Source organism: Chroicocephalus ridibundus, unplaced genomic scaffold (assembly GCF_963924245.1).
Source record: "Chroicocephalus ridibundus unplaced genomic scaffold, bChrRid1.1 SCAFFOLD_655, whole genome shotgun sequence".
NCBI classification, from domain to species: Eukaryota; Metazoa; Chordata; class Aves; order Charadriiformes; family Laridae; genus Chroicocephalus; species Chroicocephalus ridibundus.
In genome coordinates this window covers 8,759-27,989 of record NW_026961145.1, presented here as the reverse complement: position 1 = coordinate 27,989, position 19,231 = coordinate 8,759, and the positions used below count along the sequence as shown (strand labels likewise).

Below are 19,231 nucleotides of genomic sequence, written 5' to 3'. Positions count from 1 at the left end.
GACAGGGACTGTCCCCACCCATGGCGGGCCATGACAGGGCCTGTCCCCCCCCATGGCGGATGCTGACAGGACTGTCCCCGCCCATGGTGGGCCGTGACAGGGCTGTCCCCCCCCCATGGCGGGCAGTGACAGGGCTGTCCCCCTCCATGGCGGGCGGTGACAGGGCTGTCCCCCCCTGGAGATGGGGGTCTCTGGGGTGGTCTCCAGCCCTGGGGCGCCATGTTCCCCACCATGGTCGGCCATGACAGGGCTGTCCCCCCCACCATGGCGGGCCATGACAGGGCTGTCCCCCCCCACCATGGCGGGGTGACAAGGCTGTCCCCCCCCATGGCGGGCCGTGACAGGGGCGGTCCCCCCCCCATGGCGGGCAGTGACAGGACTGTCCCCCCCGGGGATGAGGGTTCTCTGGGGTGTCTCCAGCCCTGGGGCGCCATTTTCCCCCGCCATGGTCGGCCATGACAGGGCTGTCCCCCCCCATGGCGGATGCTGACAGGACTGTCCCCCGCCCATGGTGGGCAGTGGACAGGGCTGTCCCCCCCCATGGTGGGCAGTGACAGGGCTGTCCCCCCTGGGGATGGGGGGTCTCCGGGGTGTCTCCAGCCCTGGGGCGCCATTTTTCCCCCGCCATGGTCGGCCATGACAGTACTGTCCCCGCCATGGGGTCGGCCATGACAGCGCTGTCCCCCCCCACGGCGGGCAGTGACAGGGCTGTCCCCCCCCCCCCGGCAGAGGCGGCGGTGCTGAGCTACGACGGGCAGCATGTACCTGAAGGTGCTGGTGCCGGGGGCGGCGCAGACGGAGGCCGAGGACAGTGGCCCTGCGTTTCATGTCGCCCCGGCCTACGGCCTGGTGCTGGCCCACCACCTCCCGCCAGTCGGCCGACACGCTGCGCCTGGAGCTGGACGGGGGGCGCATGAAGCTGACCCTCAACCTGGGTGAGACACCCCCCACCCCCCTCCCCACCTCCCCCGCCACCCGCCACCCCCCCTGACCCCTGCCAAAAGGCACCGAAAACGGTCCCCCGAGCGGGGCCCGACTCGGCTACGGTGACACCAAAATGGCGCCCGGGACACCAAACCCGCCCCAAATCCATGCCTGGGACCCCAAAACGGTGCCTGGGACCCCAAAACTGTCCACAAATCCATGCTTGCGACCCCAAAAACGCTTCCTGGGACCCCAAAACTATCCTCAAATCCGTGCCTGGGACCCCAAAATGGTGCCTGGGTCCCCAAAACTGCCCACAAATCGAGGCCTGGGACCCCAAAATGGGGCCTGGGACCCCAAAACTGCCCACAAATCGATGCTGGGACCCCAAAATGGGGCCTGGGACCCCAAAATGGTGACTAGGACCCAAAAACTGTCCCCAAATTGATGCCTGGAACCCCAAAATGGTGCCTGGGATCCCAGAACCATCCCCAAATCGATGGCTGGGACCCCAAAGTGGTGCTTGAGACCCTAAAACTGTCCCCAAATCCATGCCTGGGACCCCAAAATGGTGCCTGAGATCCCAAAAACATCCCCAAATCGATGCCTGGGACCCCCAAAATGGTGCCTGGGACCCCAAAACTGCCCACAAATCGACGCCTGGGACCCCAAAATGGTGACTAGGACCCAAAAACTGTCCTCAAATTGATGCCTGGGACCCCAAAATGGTGCCTGGGCCCCCAAAACTGTCCCCAAATCAATGCCTGGGACCCCAAAACGGTTCCTGGGACCCCAAAATGGTGCCTGTGACCCCACAACTGTCCCCAAATCCATGCCTGGGACCCCAAAATGGTGCCTGGGATCCCAAAACTGTCCCCAAAGTGGTGCCCGGGACCCCAAAATGGTGCCTGGGACCCTAAAACTGTCCTCAAATCCATGCCTGGGACCCCAAAATGGTGCCTGAGACCCCAAAACTATCCCCAAATCCACGCCTGGGACCCCAAAATGGGGCCTGGGACCCCAAAATGGTGACTAGGACCCAAAAACTGTCCCCAAATTGATGCCTGGAACCCCAAAATGGTGCCTGGGATCCTAAAACTATCCCCAAATCCACGCCTGGGACCCCAAAATGGTGCCTGGGACCCCAAAACTGTCCCCAAATCCATGCCTGGGATCCCAAAATGGTGCTTGGCCCCCCAAAATGGTGCCTGGGACCTCAAAACTGTCCCCAAAACAATGCCTGGGACCCCAAAACGCTTCCTGGGACCCCAAAATGGTGCCTGAGACCCAAAAACTGTCCCCAAATCGATGCCTGGGACCCCAAAATGGTGCCTGGGACCCCAAAACTGTCCCCAAATCGATGCCTGGGCCCCCAAAATGGTGCCTGTGACCCCAAAACTGTCCCCAAATTGATGCCTGGGACCCCAAAATGGTGCCTGTGACCCCAAAACTGTCCCCAAATCAATGCCTGGGACCCCAAAACGGTTCCTGGGACCCCCAAAATGGTGCCTGAGATCCCAAAAACTGTCCCCAAATCGATGCCTGGGACCCCAAAACTGTCCCCAAATCGACGCCCGTGGCCCCCAAATGGTGCCCGGGTCACCAGATTTCCCTCCCCCCCCCCGCCCCGAGACCCCAAACTGGGCCAGGTCCCCCCCCCTCAAAATTGCACCTGAGCTCCTCCCCCCCCCCCCCAACCCCCAAACCCCTAAACGAGGGTCCCCAAATTGGCGCCTATGGCGGGGGGGGGGGCGTCACCAGAGCCGACTCGGGTCCCCCCTGTCCCCATCGGGTGTCCCCCCCCCTCCTCCCCCATCGTGTCCCCCCCTCCCCGGGTTTGGAGCCTCCGTCACCCCCCCCGCTGCCTTTGGGGCACAGCGCCGGGACCCCCCCCAGGTGGGTTGGGGACCCCCCCATGGGATTGGGGACCCCCCCCCAAGGGGTTCGGGAATCCCCATATTATTGGGGACATCCCCCCCCAAGGGGTTTGGGACCCCCCCATGGTATTGGGGACCCCCCCACGGGATTGGGGACCCCCTCTCAAGGGGTTTGGGAACCCCCATATTATTGGGGACCCCCCCCCAAGGGGTTCGGGAACACCCCACGGGATTGGGGACCCCCCCCAAGGGGTTGGGGACCCCCCCAATGGTATTGGGGACCCCCCACGGGATTGGGGACGCCCCCATATTATTGGGAACCCCCCTACAGCGGGTTGGGGACCCCCCCAATGGTATTGGGGACCCCCCCAAGGGGTTGGAGACCCCCCCATGGCGTTGGGGAACCCCCATATTTTTGGGGACACCCCCAAGGGGTTGGGGACCCCCCCCACGGGATTGGGGAACCCCCCCCCTAAGGGGTTGGGGAGCCCCCATAATATTGGGACCCCCCCCAGGGTGTTGGGGACACCCCAAGGGGTTGGAGACCCCCCCCATGGGGTTGGGGAACCCCCATATTTTTGGGGACCCCCCCCAGGGGCTTGGGGACCCCCCCCCATGGTATTGGGGACCCCCCCAAGGGGTTGGAGACCCCCCCCAAGGGGTTGGAAATACCCCCCCCATATTATTGGGGACCCCCCCATGGGATTGGGGACCCCCCCATATTACTGGGGACCCCCCCACAGCGGGTTGGGGACCCCCCCCAATGGTATTGGGGACCCCCCCAAGGGGTTGGAGACCCCCCCCATGGGGTTGGGGAACCTCCATATTTTTGGGGACCCCCCCCAGGGGCTTGGGGACCCCCCATGGGATTGGGGACCCCCCCAGGAGTTTGGGGACCCCCCATGGCCGCCCCCCCCCGTGGGTCCCGGCGCATGTGCCCCCCCCCGCCCCGCAGCGGTTGACGAGGGGGGGCCCAGCCCTGGGGGCCCCATCCCGCCGCCCCCCCCCCCCCGGGCTGGGCCCCAGGAGGTGGCCGGGGACCCCCCCGCGAGGTGCCACACCCCCCCCCCCCCCCCGAGAGCACCCAGACCCCCCAGCACCCCCCGGCCCCAGCCCAGTCCCCTCCCAGTCCCATCCCAGTCCCTGTCCCATCCCAGTCCCTGTCCCCATCCCAGTCCAATCCCATCCTCATCCCTGTCCCATCCCAGTCCCTGTCCCATCCCAGTCCCATCCCAGTCCCCTCCCAGTCCCCGTCCCCATCCCAGTCCCTGTCCGCGTCCCAGTCCCATCCCATCCTCATCCCGTCCCCATCCCAGTCCCTGTCCCCATCCCAGTCCCATCCCAGTACCTGTCCCCATCCCAGTCCCATCCCATCCTCATCCCAGTACCATCCCAGTCCCATCCCAGTCCCATCCCAATCCCTGTCCCCATTCCAGTCCCAGTCCCATCCCAGTCCCATCCCAGTCCCTGTCCCCATCCCAGTCCCGTCCCAGTCCCTGTCTCCATTCCAGTCCAATCCCATCCTCATCCCAGTCCCATCCCAGTCCCTGTCTCCATTCCAGTCCAATCCCATCCTCATCCCAGTCCCATCCCAGTCCCATCTCAGTCCCTGTCCCTATCCTGTCCCAATCCCATCCCAAATCCCCATCCCAGTCCCATCCCATCCTCATCCCAGTCCCCATCCCAGTCCCGTCCCCGTCCCTGTCCCATCCCAGTCCCCAACCCTGTCCCCATCCCAGTCCCATCCCAGTCCCGTTCCAGTCCCAGTCCCAGTCCCTGTCCCCATCCCAGTCCCATCTCTTTCCCCATCCCAGTCCCATCCCAGTCCTGTCCCAGTCCCGTCCCAGTCCCATCTCTTTCCCCATCCCAGTCCCATCACAGTCCCATCCCAGTCCTATCCCAGTCCCATCCCAGTCCCTTCTCTTCTTTCCCCATTCCAGTCCCAGTCCCATCCCAGTCCCCATCTGAGCCCCATCCCCATCCCAGTCCCGTCCCAGTCCCTGTCCCCATCCCACTCCCATCTCTTTCCCCATCCCAGTCCCATCCCAGTCCCGTCCCAGTCCCATCTCTTTCCCCATCCCAGTCCTGTCACAGTCCTGTCCCAGTCCCATCCCAGTTCCATCCCAGTCCCATCTCTTTCCCCATCCCAGTCCCAGTCCCATCCCAGTCCCCATCTGAGTCCTGTCCCCATCCCAGTCCAGTCCCAGTCCCATCCCATCCCCATCCCATCCCCATCCCAGTCCCATCCCAGTCCTGTCCCAGTCCCGTCCCAGTCCCCATCTGAGTCCTGTCCCCATCCCAGTCCCATCCCAGTCCCATCCCAGTCCCTGTCCCCTTCCCACTCCCATCTCTTTCCCTATCCCAGTCCCATCCCACTCCGATCCCAGTCCCATCCCAGTCCCTGTCCCCGTCCCACTCCCATCTCTTTCCCCATCCCAGTCCCAGTCCCATCCCAGTCTCCATCTGAGTCCCATCCCCATCCCAGTCCCATCCCAGTCCCATCCCAGTCCCGTCCCAGTCCCCATCTGAGTCCTGTCCCCATCCCGGTCCCATCCCAGTCCCATCCCAGTCCCGTCCCAGTCCCTGTCCCCATCCCACTCCCATCTCTTTCCCCATCCCAGTCCCATCCCAGTCCTGTCCCAGTCCCGTCCCAGTCCCTGTCCCCATCCCAGTCCCATCCCAGTCCCCATCTGAGTCCCGTCCCCATCCCAGTCCCATCCCAGTCCCCATCTGAGTCCCGTCCCCATCCCAGTCCCGTCCCAGTCCCGTCCCAGTCCCGCTGGCACCTCGCGCCCCCCGGCCCCCCCCTCGTCCCCGGGGCGCTGACACCGGCTGCGGCTGCGAAGGGCCTGATCCTGCTTCTTCTCTCCCCAGACTGCGTGCGCGTGGGCTGCCACCCCAGTAAGTGTCACCCCCCCCCGACCCCCCCACGCCTGGCTGCGTCCCCCTGACCCCACCCCAACGCCTGCGTGTCCCCCCCGACCCCCCGACACCTGGGACCCCCCACGGACATTTGGGACCCCCCCCAGACACCTGAGTGTCCCCCCCTTGGACTCTTGGGCCCCCTCTGGGGTCTGACCCCCCACCCCGGACACCTGGGACCCCCCCAGATGCCTGGGTGACCCCCCCTCAAGATGTCTGGGCCCCCTATGGGTCTGACACCCCCCCCCTCCGGACACTTGGGACCCCCCCCCAGACACCTGAGTGTCCCCCCCCGGACTCTTGGGCCCCCTATGGGGTCTGAACCTGCCCCCCCTGGACAATTGGGACCCCCCCCAGACACCTGGGTCCCCTCTGGGGTCTGACCCCCCCCAGACACGTGGGAACCCCCCCAGACACCTGGGTGTCCCCCCCCCCGAAGATGCCTGTGCCCCCTATGGGGTCTGAACCAGCCCCCCCCCGGACACTTGGGACCCCCCCTCTTCCCCCCCGGACACCTGGGACCCCCCCCACCCCAGACACCTGGGTCCCCTATAGGGTCTGACTCCCCCCCCCCGGACAATTGGGACCCCCCCCGGACACCTGGGACCCCCCACCCTGGATGCCTGGGCCCCCTATGGGTCTGACCCCCCCCTCAGACACCTGGGAACCCCCCCAGACACCTCAGTGCCCCCCCCGGACGCCTGGGCCCCCTATGGGGTCTGAACCTGCCCCCCCCAGGACACTTGGGACCCCCCCCAGACACCTGAGTGTCCCCCCCGGACGCCTGGGCCCCCTATGGGGTCTGAACCCGCCCCCCCCGGACAATTGGGACCCCCCCCAGACACCTGAGTGTCCCCCCCCCGGACTCCTGGGTCCCCTCTGGGGTCTGACCCCCCCCAGACACCGGCGTGTCCCCCCCCCAAGATGCCTGAGCCCCCTCTGGGGTCTGACCCCCCCCCCCCCCACCTCCGGACACTTGGGACCCCCCCTGGTCCCCCCCGGCCACCTGGGTGACCCCCCCCCAGACACGCGCGTGTGCAAGGCCTCGTGTTTTCACGCTCACCGGGGTGGGGGGGGGTGGTGGTGACGAGGACACACGTGTGTGCACGGCGAGGGGGGGGGTGGGTGGTGGGACGCACACGCGTGTAACACACGTGTCCGGACCCCTGGGGGGGGGGGGGTGGTGGGGGGGGGGGTGTTCCCGTGCACGAGGACGTGTCGCACGAGGGACCCAGGCGTCCGGGGGGGGGGGGCGTAGCGTGAGCACACGCGTGTTCACACACGCGCACGTCGGGACACGCAGCCGGGCAGGGCTGCACACGCGTGTGCCCGTGTTCTGCAGCCGCGCACACGCGTGTGCTGCGCGGGCACCCGCGCTCGCTGCATGCATTCCCCCCCCCCCGGGCCCCGTTTCCCTCCCCGTGTCCCCAACGTGTCCCCGGTTCACGCGTGTCCCCGGGGGCTGGGAGGGACGTGCGCGGGCGTGCAAGGGGAGCACACGCGTGTGGGTGTGCACGCGGCGGGACCGCGTGTGTCACCCCCCGCGTGTGTCACCCCCGCGTGCGCGACCCCCGCGTGCGGGAGCGTGTGCGTGTGCGAGGGCCGCTCCGGGCACACGTGTGCGAGGCGTGTGCGAGGCGTGTGCGAGGCATGTGGGTGTGCGGGGCCTGCGTGCGGGGGGGGGGGTTTGCAGACGCCTGTGCGGTGTCACCCCGTGTCACCCCGTGTCACCCCGTGTCACCCGGTGCCCAGTGTTGTCCCGTGTCACGGTGTCACCCGGTGTCACGGTGTCACCCCGTGTCACGTGGGGGCGGCCGGTGTCACCCGGTGTCAGCTGGCGGTGCCTGGCGTGTCGCGGTGTCACCCGCTCCCTGGTGTCACGTAGGGGTGTCCGGTGTCACGCGGTGGCACCTGGTGGCACTGGGGGTGCCCGGTGTCACCGGCAGTGCGGTGTCACCTGGTGTCATGGTGTCACAGGGGTGCCTGGTGTGGCACTGTCACCCGGTGTGGCAGTGTCACCCGGTGGGGTGGTGTCACCAGTGTCACCCGGGTGCCTGGTGTGGCACTGTCACCTGGTGTCATAGTGTCACCAGTGTCACCAGTGTCACCCGGGTGCCCGGTGTGGCACTGTCACCTGGTGTCATGGTGGCACCAGGGTCACCCGAGTGCCCAGTGTGGCAGTGTCACCCAGTGTGGTGGTGTCACCTTGTGTCATAGTGTCACCGGTGTCACCCAAGTGCCCAGTGTGGTGTTGTCACCCAGTGTGGCGGTGTCACCCGGTGTGGTGGTGTCATCAGTGTCACCTGGGTGCCCGGTGCAGCGGTGTCACCTGGTATCATCGTGTCACTGGTGTCACCCAAGTGCCCAGTGTGGTGGTGTCACCCAGTGTGGTGGTGTCATCAGTGTCACCCAGGTGCCCGGTGTGGTGGTGTCACCCAGTGTGGCGGTGTCACCCAGTGTGGTGGTGTCATCAGTGTCACCCAGGTGCCCGGTGTGGTGGTGTCACCCAGTGTGGTGGTGTCACCGGTGTCACCTGGGTGCCCGGTGTGGCACTGTCACCTGGTGTCATGGTGTCACCGGTGTCACCCGGGTGCCCGCTGTGGCGGTGTCACCTGGTATCATGGTGTCACTGGTGTCACCCGAGTGCCCAGTGTGGTGGTGTCACCCAGTGTGGCGGTGTCACCCGGTGTCACCGGTGTCACCCAGGTGCCTGTTGCGGTGGTGTCAGGGGGGTGCCCGGGTGTGGTGTGTCGCCGGTGTCACCCGGGTGCCCAGTGTGACGGCGTCAGCAGGTGAGGCGGTGTCACCGGGTGTCACCGGGTGTCACGGGGGTGCTGGGGGTGGCGTGTCACCGTCTGTCCCCCCCAGGCAAGGGCCCCGAGACGCTGTTCGCGGGGCAGAAGCTGGACGACAACGAGTGGCACACGGTGCGCGTGGTGCGACGCGGCCGCAGCCTCCAGCTCTCCGTCGACAACGTCACCGTGGAAGGTGCCAGCGCCGGGGGGGGGACGGGGACGGGGTGGGGGGGACGGACGTGGGGGGGCAGGTCCCTGGGGACGTGGGCGCGCAGGACACGGGGACGGGGGGTGTACGAGGCCACAGGGACGTGGGGACGTGGGGACACGGGTGCACGGGGACATGGGGACACGTGGGGATGGGTCCGTAGATCCATGGGGACACGGGTGTGCAGGGACATGGGATGTGGGGACATGGGGACAGGGGCACAGGGACACGGGGACACATGGAGATGGGGACACAGGGACATGGGGGCATGGGGACATGGGGACACGGGTGCACGGGGACACAGGGACACGTGGAGATGGGTCTGTAGATCCATGGGGACATGGGTGCACAGGGACATGGGACGTGGGGACACGGGGACAGGGGCACGGGGACACGGGGACACGTGGGGATGGGTCCGTAGATCCATGGGGTCATGGGTGTGCAGGGACATGGGACGTGGGGACACGGGGACAGGGGCACGGGGACACGGGGACAGGTGGAGATGGGTCCATAGATCCATGGGGACACGGGTGTGCAGGGACATGGGACGTGGGGACACGGGGACAGGGGCACGGGGACACGGGGACAGGTGGGGATGGGTCCGTAGATCCATGGGGACACGGGTGTGCAGGGACATGGGATGTGGGGACATGGGTACACGGGTGTGCAGGGACACGGGGACACGTGGGGATGGGGGCACAGGGACATGGGGGCATGGGGACATGGGGACACGGGTGCACGGGGACACGGGGACACATGGAGATGGGTCTGTAGATCCATGGGGACACGGGTGCACAGGGACATGGGACGTGGGGACAGGGGCACAGGGGCACAGGGGTGCAGAGGTCCATGAGGACACAGGTGCAGGTCCATGGGACGTGGGTGCAGAGGTCCATGAGGACACGGGTGCAGAGGTCCATGGGGACACGGGTGCAGAGGTCCATGGGGACGTGGGTGCAGGTCCATGAGGACGTGGGTGCAGAGGTCCATGGGGACATGGGTGCAGGTCCATGAGGACGTGGGTGCAGAGGTCCATGGGGACGTGGGTGCAGGTCCATGAGGACGTGGGTGCAGAGGTCCATGGGGACATGGGTGCAGAGGTCCATGAGGACGTGGGTGCAGAGGTCCATGAGGACACAGGTGCAGGTCCATGAGGACGTGGGTGCAGAGGTCCATGAGGACACAGGTGCAGGTCCATGAGGACATGGGTGCAGAGGTCCATGAGGACATGGGTGCAGAGGTCCATGGGAGGTGGGTGCAGAGGTCCATGAGTACGTGGGTGCAGAGGTCCATGAGGACACAGGTGCAGGTCCATGAGGACATGGGTGCAGAGGTCCATGAGGACACGGGTGCAGAGGTCCATGAGGACACAGGTGCAGGTCCATGGGAGGTGGGTGCAGAGGTCCATGAGGACACAGGTGCAGGTCCATGAGGACGTGGGTGCAGAGGTCCATGAGGACACAGGTGCAGGTCCATGAGGACGTGGGTGCAGAGGTCCATGAGGACACAGGTGCAGGTCCATGAGGACATGGGTGCAGAGGTCCATGAGGACATGGGTGCAGAGGTCCATGAGGACGTGGGTGCAGAGGTCCATGAGGACACAGGTGCAGGTCCATGAGGACATGGGTGCAGAGGTCCATGGGAGGTGGGTGCAGAGGTCCATGAGTACGTGGGTGCAGAGGTCCATGAGGACACAGGTGCAGGTCCATGAGGACGTGGGTGCAGAGGTCCATGAGGACACGGGTGCAGAGGTCCATGAGGACACAGGTGCAGGTCCATGGGAGGTGGGTGCAGAGGTCCATGAGGACATGGGTGCAGAGGTCCATGGGGAGGTGGGTGCAGAGGTCCATGAGGACATGGGTGCAGAGGTCCATGGGACATGGGTGCAGAGGTCCATGAGGACGTGGGTGCAGAGGTCCATGGGGACGTGGGTGCAGAGGTCCATGAGGACACAGGTGCAGGTCCATGGGAGGTGGGGACATGGGTGCAGAGGTCCATGGGGACATGGGTGCAGAGGTCCATGGGGACGTGGGTGCAGAGGTCCATGAGGACGTGGGTGCAGAGGTCCATGGGGACGTGGGTGCAGGTCCATGGGAGGTGGGGACATGGGTGCAGAGGTCCATGGGAGGTGGGTGCAGAGGTCCATGAGGAGGTGGGTGCAGAGGTCCATGAGGACACGGGTGCAGAGGTCCATGAAGACATGGGTGCAGGTCCATGGGAGGTGGGTGCAGAGGTCCATGAGGAGGTGGGTGCAGAGGTCCATGAGGACATGGGTGCAGAGGTCCATGAGGACACGGGTGCAGAGGTCCATGAGGACGTGGGTGCAGAGGCCCATGAGGACATGGGTGCAGAGGTCCATGAGGACGTGGGTGCAGGTCCATGAGGACACGGGCGCAGGTCCAACGGGCCGCGCTACAACGGGATGCAGGTCCACAAGGACATGACGCGTGGGGCTGGAGATCCGTGGGGCCAGGGGTGCCCAGGGACACCCACCACCCTCCCTCACCCCCCAACACCCCACCCCACCCCCCCGCAGGGCAGATGTCGGGCGCCCACACCCGCCTGGAGTTCCACAACATCGAGACGGGCATCGTGACGGAGCGCCGGTTCCTGGCCGTGGTCCCTTCCAACTTCTTGGGTCACCTCAGCGGGCTCCTCTTCAACGGGTTGCCCTACCTGGACCTCTGCAAGAACGGGGACATCAGCTCCTGCGAACTCAACGCCCGTTTCGGTCGTCGGACCATCGTGGCCGACCCGGTGGCTTTCCGTGGCCGGGGTTCCTACGTGGCCTTGGCCACCCTCCAGGCCTACACCTCCATGCACCTCTTCTTCCAGTTCAAGACCACGGCGCCCGACGGCCTCATCCTCTTCAACAGCGGCAACGGCAACGATTTCCTCGTCGTCGAGCTCGTTAAGGGGTGAGGACGCGTCACCGGGGAGGGGGACGGGATGGTCCTGGGGACCTCGGGGACCTCCGGAGCCTCCTCGGACCTTGGGGACCACTTGGGGACGCCAGGGAGGTCATGGGGGCTCTGGGGACCTTCTCAACCTCGTAGGACCTCCTGAACCTCATGAGGTCTTTGGTGACACCAGGGGGGTCCTGGGGACCTTGGGGACCTCCGGAGCCTCCTCGGACCTTGGGGACCACTTGGGGACACCAGGGAGGTCATGGGGGCTCTGGGGACCTTCTCAACCTCGTAGGACCTCCTGAACCTCATGAGGTCTTTGGTGACGCCAGGGGGGTCCTGGGGACCTTGGGGACCTCCTGAGCCTCCTCGGACCTTGGGACCACCTGGGGACATGAGGGAGGTCTTGGGGACCTCCTAAATGTCATTAGGACCTTGGGGACGCCAGGGGGATGCTGGAGATTTTGGGGACTTCCTGGGGACCTCCTGAACCTCCTCAGACCTTGGGGACCACCTGGGGACACTAGGGAGGTTCTGGGGACTTCGAGGACCTTCACGACCTCGTAGAACCTCCTGAACCTGATGAGGTCTTTGGTGACACCAGGGGGGTCCTGGGGACCTCGGGGACCTTCTCAACCTGGTAGGACCTTGGGGACACCAGGGAGATCCTGGGGACCTTGGGGACCTTCAGAGCCTCCTCAGACCTTGGGGACCACCTGGAGAAACCAGGGAGGTCCTAGCGTCCTTGGGGACCTTCTCAACCTCCCTAGGGGACACCAGGGGGATCCTGAGGACTTTGGAGGCCTCAGGGACCTCCTGAACCTCCTTGGACCTCGGGGACCACCTGGGGACCCCAGGGAGGTTCTGGGGACTCTGGGGACCTTCTCAAGGTTGTAGGAACTTGGGGACCCCCAGGGAGGTTCTGGGGACTTTGGGGACCTTCTCAACGTTGTAGGACCTTGGGGACACCAGTGAGGTCCTGGGGACCTTCTAAACCTCATTAGGACCTTGGGGACACTGGGGGGTCCTGGGGACGTTACGGACCTTCTAAACCTCGTAGGATTTTGGGGACCACCTGAGGACACCAGGGAGATCCTGGGGACCTCGGGGACCTCCTGGACCCCGTGAGGTCCTTGGGGACCTTGGGGACACCTGGGGGATCCTGGGGACTTTGGGGAGCTCCTGGGGACCTTGGGGTCCTTCTGAACCTCCTCAAACCTTGGTGACACCAGGGAGGTCGTGGGGACCTCCTGAACCCCGTGAGGTCTCTGGGGACCCTGGTGACACCGGGGGGGTCCTGGGGACCTCGGGGACCTCCTGGACCCCGTGAGGTCTCTGGGGACCCTGGTGACACCGGGGGGGCCCTGGGGACCTCAGGGACCTCCTGGACCCCGTGAGGTCCTTGGGGACACCGTGGGGGACCCTGGGGACCTTGGGGACCCCGGAACCTCCCGGAGCCCACAGGGTTCCCATCCCCCAGGGTGCCCACCCCTGCCCATGAGGCCCCGCCCCGGATTAGGCCCCGCCCCCCTTGGCTCAGACCACGCCCACCATTGGCCACGCCCCCCCCCATGTGCCTGGATGATCTGATTGGCTTGGGGGTCCCCCCCACTGGCTCAGGCCACGCCCCCTCAACCTGGGCCCCTCCCCCTTGGCTCGGACCACGCCCCCAGGCTCAGGGCTCCGCCCTCTTGGCCCAGGCCCCTCCCCTTGGCTCAGACCACGCCCCCTTATCTCAGGCCACGCCCCCACCCCCAATGTCCCTGCGTTACCCCATTGCTTTTGGGGGTCGCCCCCCCCGGACTGAGGCCCCACCCCCCCGGCTCAGGCCCCGCCCCCTCGACTCAGGCCACGCCCTCAGACCCATGTCCCTGCATTATCCCATTGATTTTGCCCCCCCTCCCGAGGCCCCGCCCCCCGGCTCAGGCCCCGCCCCCTTGGATCGACCCCACCCCCTCGACCCAGGCCCCTCCCCTCGACCCAGACCACGCCCCCTTATCTCAGGCCCCCCCTGCGTCAGGCCCCGCCCCCTTGGATCAGACCCCACCCCCTCGACCCAGGCCCCTCCCCTCGACTCCGACCACGCCCCCTTAACCCAGACCACGCCCCCAACCCCATGTCCCTGCATTATCCCACTGTCTTGGGGGTGCCCCCCCTGCTTCAGGCCCCGCCCCCTTGGATCAGACCCCACCCCCTCGACCCAGGCCCCTCCCCTCGACCCAGACACGCCCCCTTAACTCAGGCCACGCCCCCCAGCCCAATGTCCCGGCATTATCCCATTGACTCCAGGGTGTCGCCGCCCCGCCTCAGGCCCCGCCTCCCGGCTCAGGCCCCGCCCCCTCTCCCGAGGCCCCGCCCCCTCTCCCGAGGCCCCGCCCCCCCGGCTCAGGCCCCGCCCCCTTCATCCCGCAGGTACATCCACTACGTGTTCGACCTGGGCGACGGCCCCTCGCTGATGAAGGGGAACTCGGAGCAGCCGCTGCACGACGGGCGCTGGCACGAGGTGTCGGTGGCCCGGGAGGGGGGCACCCTCCACGGGCTGCGGGTGGACGGGCGCCCCGTCACCCAGCACGGCCAGGGCGCCCGAAACCTCGACCTCAAGGGTGAGCCGGGGCGGGGGGGGGCACCCATGGGTGGTGGTGGGGGGGGGGGGGGGAGGTATCCATGGGGTGGGGGTAATGGAAGGGGGGCACCCATAGGGGGTACACATGGGGGAGACAGCCTTGGGGGGGGGGCACCCATGGGGGGGGATGGATGGGGGGCACCCGTAGGGGGTACACATGGAGGGGGTATACGCGGGGTGGGGGGGTAATGGATGGGGGGCACCCATAGGGGGTACACATGGGGGGGGTATCCATGGGGTGCGGGGGTAATGGATGGGGGGCACCCGTAGGGGGTACACATGGGGGGGGTATCCGTGGGGTGCGGGGGTAATGGATGGGGGGCACCCATAGGGGGTACACATGGGGGGGGTATCCGTGGGGTGGGGGGGTAATGGATGGGGGGCACCCATAGGGAGCACCCATGGGGGTCTATACATGGGGGGGGGGGCACCCATGGGGGGGTAATGGATGGGGGGCACCCATAGGGGGTACACATGGGGGAGACAGCCTTGGGGGGGGGGGCACCCATAGCGGGGGGGGGATGGATGGGGGGGGGGGGCACCCATAGGGGGGCACGCATGAGGAGGATGAATGGGGGGGGGACCCATAGGGGGGCACCCATGGGGGGGCTACCCATGGGGTTGGGGGGGGTAATGGACGGGGGGGCACCCATAGGGAGCACCCATAGGTGTTTATACATGGGGGGGGCACCCATGGGGGTCTATACATGGCGGGGGGGCACCCATAGGTGTTTATACATGGAGGGGGGCACCCATGGGGGTCTATACATGGCGGGGGGGGGCACCCATAGGTGTTTATACATGGGGGGGGTCACCCATGGGGGTCTATACATGGGGTAGGGGGCACCCATAGGTGTTTATACATGGGGGGGGGCCACCCATGGGGGTCTATACATGGGGTAGGGGGCACCCATAGGTGTTTATACATGGGGGGGGCACCCATGGGGGTCTATACATGGGGGAGGGGGCACCCATAGGTGTTTATACATGGGGGGGGCACCCATGGGGGTCTATACATGGCGGGGGGGCACCCATAGGTGTTTATACATGGAGGGGGGCACCCATGGGGGTCTATACATGGCGGGGGGGGGCACCCATAGGTGTTTATACATGGGGGGGGTCACCCATGGGGGTCTATACATGGGGTAGGGGGCACCCATAGGTGTTTATACATGGGGGGGGGTCACCCATGGGGGTCTATACATGGGGTAGGGGGCACCCATAGGTGTTTATACATGGGGGGGGTCACCCATGGGGGTCTATACATGGGGTAGGGGGCACCCATAGGTGTTTATACATGGGGGGGGGCACCCATGGGGGTCTATACATGGGGGAGGGGGCACCCATAGGTGTTTATACATGGGGGGGGGCACCCATGGGGGTCTATACATGGGGTAGGGGGCACCCATAGGTGTTTATACATGGGGGGGGGCACCCATGGGGGTCTATACATGGGGGAGGGGGCACCCATAGGTGTTTATACATGGGGGGGGGCACCCATGGGGGTCTATACATGGGGGAGGGGGCACCCATAGGTGTTTATACATGGGGGGGGCACCCATGGGGGTCTATACATGGGGGAGGGGGCACCCATAGGTGTTTATACAGGGGGGGGGCACCCATGGGGGTCTATACATGGGGGAGGGGGCACCCATAGGTGTTTATACATGGGGGGGGGCACCCATGGGGGTCTATACATGGCGGGGGGGGGGGGGGGCACCCAAACAGGGGTAAGCACAGGGGAGAAACCTGGGGGTGGGCAGGGTGGGGGCCACCCATGGGGGGGGGGGGGGGATAAATACAGGGGTGTGCACCCCGGGGGGGGGGGATATATACGGGGGGGGGTGTCACCCATGGAGGCTGGTGGGGGGGTGTGTGCCCACCTGGGGTGAGTGTCCCTAAGGGCCACCCCTGGGTGACACCCCCCCCCCCCCCAGGGGAGCTCTACATCGGGGGGGTCAGCAAGGGGCTGCTGGGGCGGCTGCCCAAGCTGGTGGCGTCGCGGGGGGGGTTCCAGGCTGCCTGGCCTCCCTGGACCTCAACGGCCGCCTGCCCGACCTGCTGGGGGACGCGCTGCAGCGGGTGGGACACGTCCAGAGGGGCTGCGACGGTGAGGGGGGGGCGGGGGGGTGAGGGGGTTGGGGGACCGAGGGTGGGGGGGTGAGGGGGGCTTGGGGGATTTGGGGGGGCTGGGGGGGGGTTGGGGGGCCGAGGGGGGTGTCTGGAGGGGAGGGGAGGGGGGCTGAGGGGGGGTTGGGAGACCGAGGGGGGGGGTCTGGAGGGGAGGGGAGGGGGGCTGAGGGGGGGTTGGGAGACCGAGGGGGGGTGTCTGGAGGGGAGGGGAGGGGGGCTGAGGGGGGGTTGGGAGACCGAGGGGGGGTGTCTGGAGGGGAGGGGAGGGGGGCTGAGGGGGGGTTGGGGGGCCGAGGGGGGGGGTCTGGAGAGGAGGGGAGGGGGGCTGAGGGGGGCTTGGGGGATTTGGGGGGGGCTGGGGGGGGCTGAGGGGGGGTTGGGAGACCGAGGGGGGGCGTCTGGAGGGGAGGGGAGGGGGGCTGAGGGGGGTTGGGGGGCCGGGGGGGGCTGAGGGGGTCTGGAGGGGAGGGGAGGGGGGCTTGGGGGACTTGGGGGGGGCTGGGGGGTCTGAGGGCGTCGGGGGGGGAAGGGGAGGGGGTCTGAGGGGGGGTTGGGAGACCGAGGGGGGGGTCTGGAGGGGAGGGGAGGGGGGCTGAGGGGGGTCGGGGGGCCGGGGTGGGGTCTGGAGGGGGGCTTGGAGGACTTGGGGGGGGCTTGGGGGGGCTGAGGGCGTCTGGGGGGGGAGGGGAGGGGGGCTGAGGGGGGCTTGGGGGACTTGGGGGGGGGCTGGGGGGGGCTGAGGGGGAGTTGGGGGGCCGAGGGGGGCGGTCTGGAGGGGAGGTGGGGGGGGGTGAGTGGGAGTGAGGGGGTCTGGGGGGGGTTGGGGGCCTGGGGGGGGCGCTGAGGGGGTCTGGAGAGGAGGGGAGGGGGATATGTGGGTGCGGGGGGGGCCAGGGGGGTGCAGGGGGGGGGTCATGGGGGTGGGGGGGGTTTAGGGGGGATGCACGAGGACACACGAGGGCGCACGAGGGTGCAGAAACGCAGCTGGGGGTGCACTGGGGGGGTGCGGGGGGGGGATATGGGGGTGCGGGGGGGGCAGGGGGTGCAGGGGGGGGATATTGGGGTGCAGGGGGGGGTTATGGGGGTGGGGGGTGTTCAGGGGGGGATGCACGAGGGTGCACAAGGATGCACGAGGGCGCACGAGGGTGCAGAAACGCGGCTGGGGGGGTGCATGGGGGGGATATGGGTGTGCGGGGGGGGTATATGTGGGTGCGGGGGGGGCAGGGGGTGCAGGGGGGGGATATTGAGGTGCGGGGGGGGGTTATGGGGGTGGGGGGGTTCAGGGGGGATGCACGAGGATGCACGAGGGCGCACGAGGGTGCACGAGGGCGCAGAAACGCAGCTGGGGGTGCACTGGGGGGGTGCGGGGGGGGAATATGGGGGTGCAGGGGGGGGGATATGTGGGTGCGGGGGGGGCAGGGGGTGCAGGGGGGGGGTTATGGGGGTGGGGGCTGTTCAGGGGTGGATGCACGAGGGTGCACGAGGGCGCACGAGGGTGCAGAAACGCAGCCGGGGGTGCACTGGGGGGGTGCGGGGGGGGGATATGTGGGTGCGGGGGGGCCAGGGGGTGCAGGGGGGGGATATTGAGGTGCAGGGGGGGGGTTATGGGGGTGGGGGTTGTTCAGGGGGGGATGCACGAGGGCGCACGAGGGTGCACGAGGGTGCAGAAACGCAGCTGGGGGTGCACTGGGGGGGTGCGGGGGGGGATATGGGTGTGCGGGGGGGCAGGGGGTGCAGGGGGGGGATATCGGGGTGCAGGGGGGGGTTATGGGGGTGGGGGGGGGTTCAGGGGTGGATGCACGAGGGTGCACGAGGGTGCAGAACCGCAGCTGGGGGTGCACTGGGGGGGTGTGGGGGGGGGATATGGGGGTGCAGGGGGGGGTTATGGGGGTGCGGGGGGGACAGGGGGTGCGGGGGGGGATATCGGGGTGCAGGGGGGGGGTTATGGGGGTGGGGGCTGTTCAGGGGGGGATGCACGAGGATGCACGAGGATGCACAAGGGTGCACGAGGGTGCAGAAACGCAGCTGGGGGGGTGCGGGGGGGGGATATGGGTGTGCGGGGGGGGCAGGGGGTGCAGGGGGGGGATATTGAGGTGCAGGGGGGGGTTATGGGGGTGGGGGGGTGTTCAGGGGGGGATGCACGAGGGCACACGAGGATGCACAAGGGTGCACGAGGGTGCAGAAACGCAGCTGGGGGGGTGCGGGGGGGGGATATGGGGGTGCAGGGGGGGGATATGTGGGTGCGGGGGGGCCAGGGGGTGCAGGGGGGGGATATTGAGGTGCGGGGGGGGGTTATGGGGGTGGGGGATGTTCAGGGGGGGATGCACGAGGACACACGAGGATGCACGAGGGCGCACGAGGGCGCAGAACCGCAGCCGGGGATGCAGGAGGGGGATAGAGGGGTGCAAGGGGGGGGTCTGAGGGGACACCCCACCCCCCCCCCCACGAGTGACCCCCCCCCCCCCCGTGTGTGTGTGTGTGTGTGTCCCCCCCCGCAGGCCCCAGCACGACGTGCACGGAGGAGTCGTGCGCCAACCAGGGCGTGTGCCTGCAGCAGTGGGACGGCTTCGCCTGCGACTGCAGCATGACGGGCTACGGGGGGCCCGGCTGCAGCGACCGTGAGTGGGGCCACGGCCACGGGGGGGGGGGGGACACGGCCACCGGGGGGGACACGGACACAGGGGGGACACACGGCCACGGGACGTGACACACGACACGGCCTTTGCGCGGGGTCTCTGGGGCCCCCCCCTGCCCCGGCCCCCGGAACGCTCGTATGGGACACGCGTGTCCCTTGCACGGGGGGGGGGGCTGTGGCCCTCGCACGAGGTCCCCGTGTCCCCAGG

General features: G+C 67.6%; 1 protein-coding gene across 2 annotated transcripts; it reads left to right on the top strand.

Annotated features, from left to right (window-relative positions):
* Positions 1-719: 719 nt before the first annotated feature.
* Positions 720-19,011, top strand: LOC134509105 (neurexin-2-like). Of its 2 annotated transcripts, XM_063321582.1 has the most exons (7): positions 720-935; positions 5,676-5,702; positions 8,592-8,711; positions 11,263-11,644; positions 14,045-14,235; positions 16,193-16,365; positions 18,887-19,011. In XM_063321582.1, exons 1-7 carry the CDS (start codon positions 827-829, stop codon positions 18,974-18,976), a joined length of 1,092 nt encoding a protein of 363 aa, XP_063177652.1. In that variant the 5' UTR covers positions 720-826; the 3' UTR covers positions 18,977-19,011. The 2 variants fall into 2 exon arrangements, with proteins under 2 accessions (XP_063177652.1, XP_063177653.1); XM_063321583.1 differs by lacking the exon at positions 5,676-5,702.
* Positions 19,012-19,231: the final 220 nt, after the last annotated feature.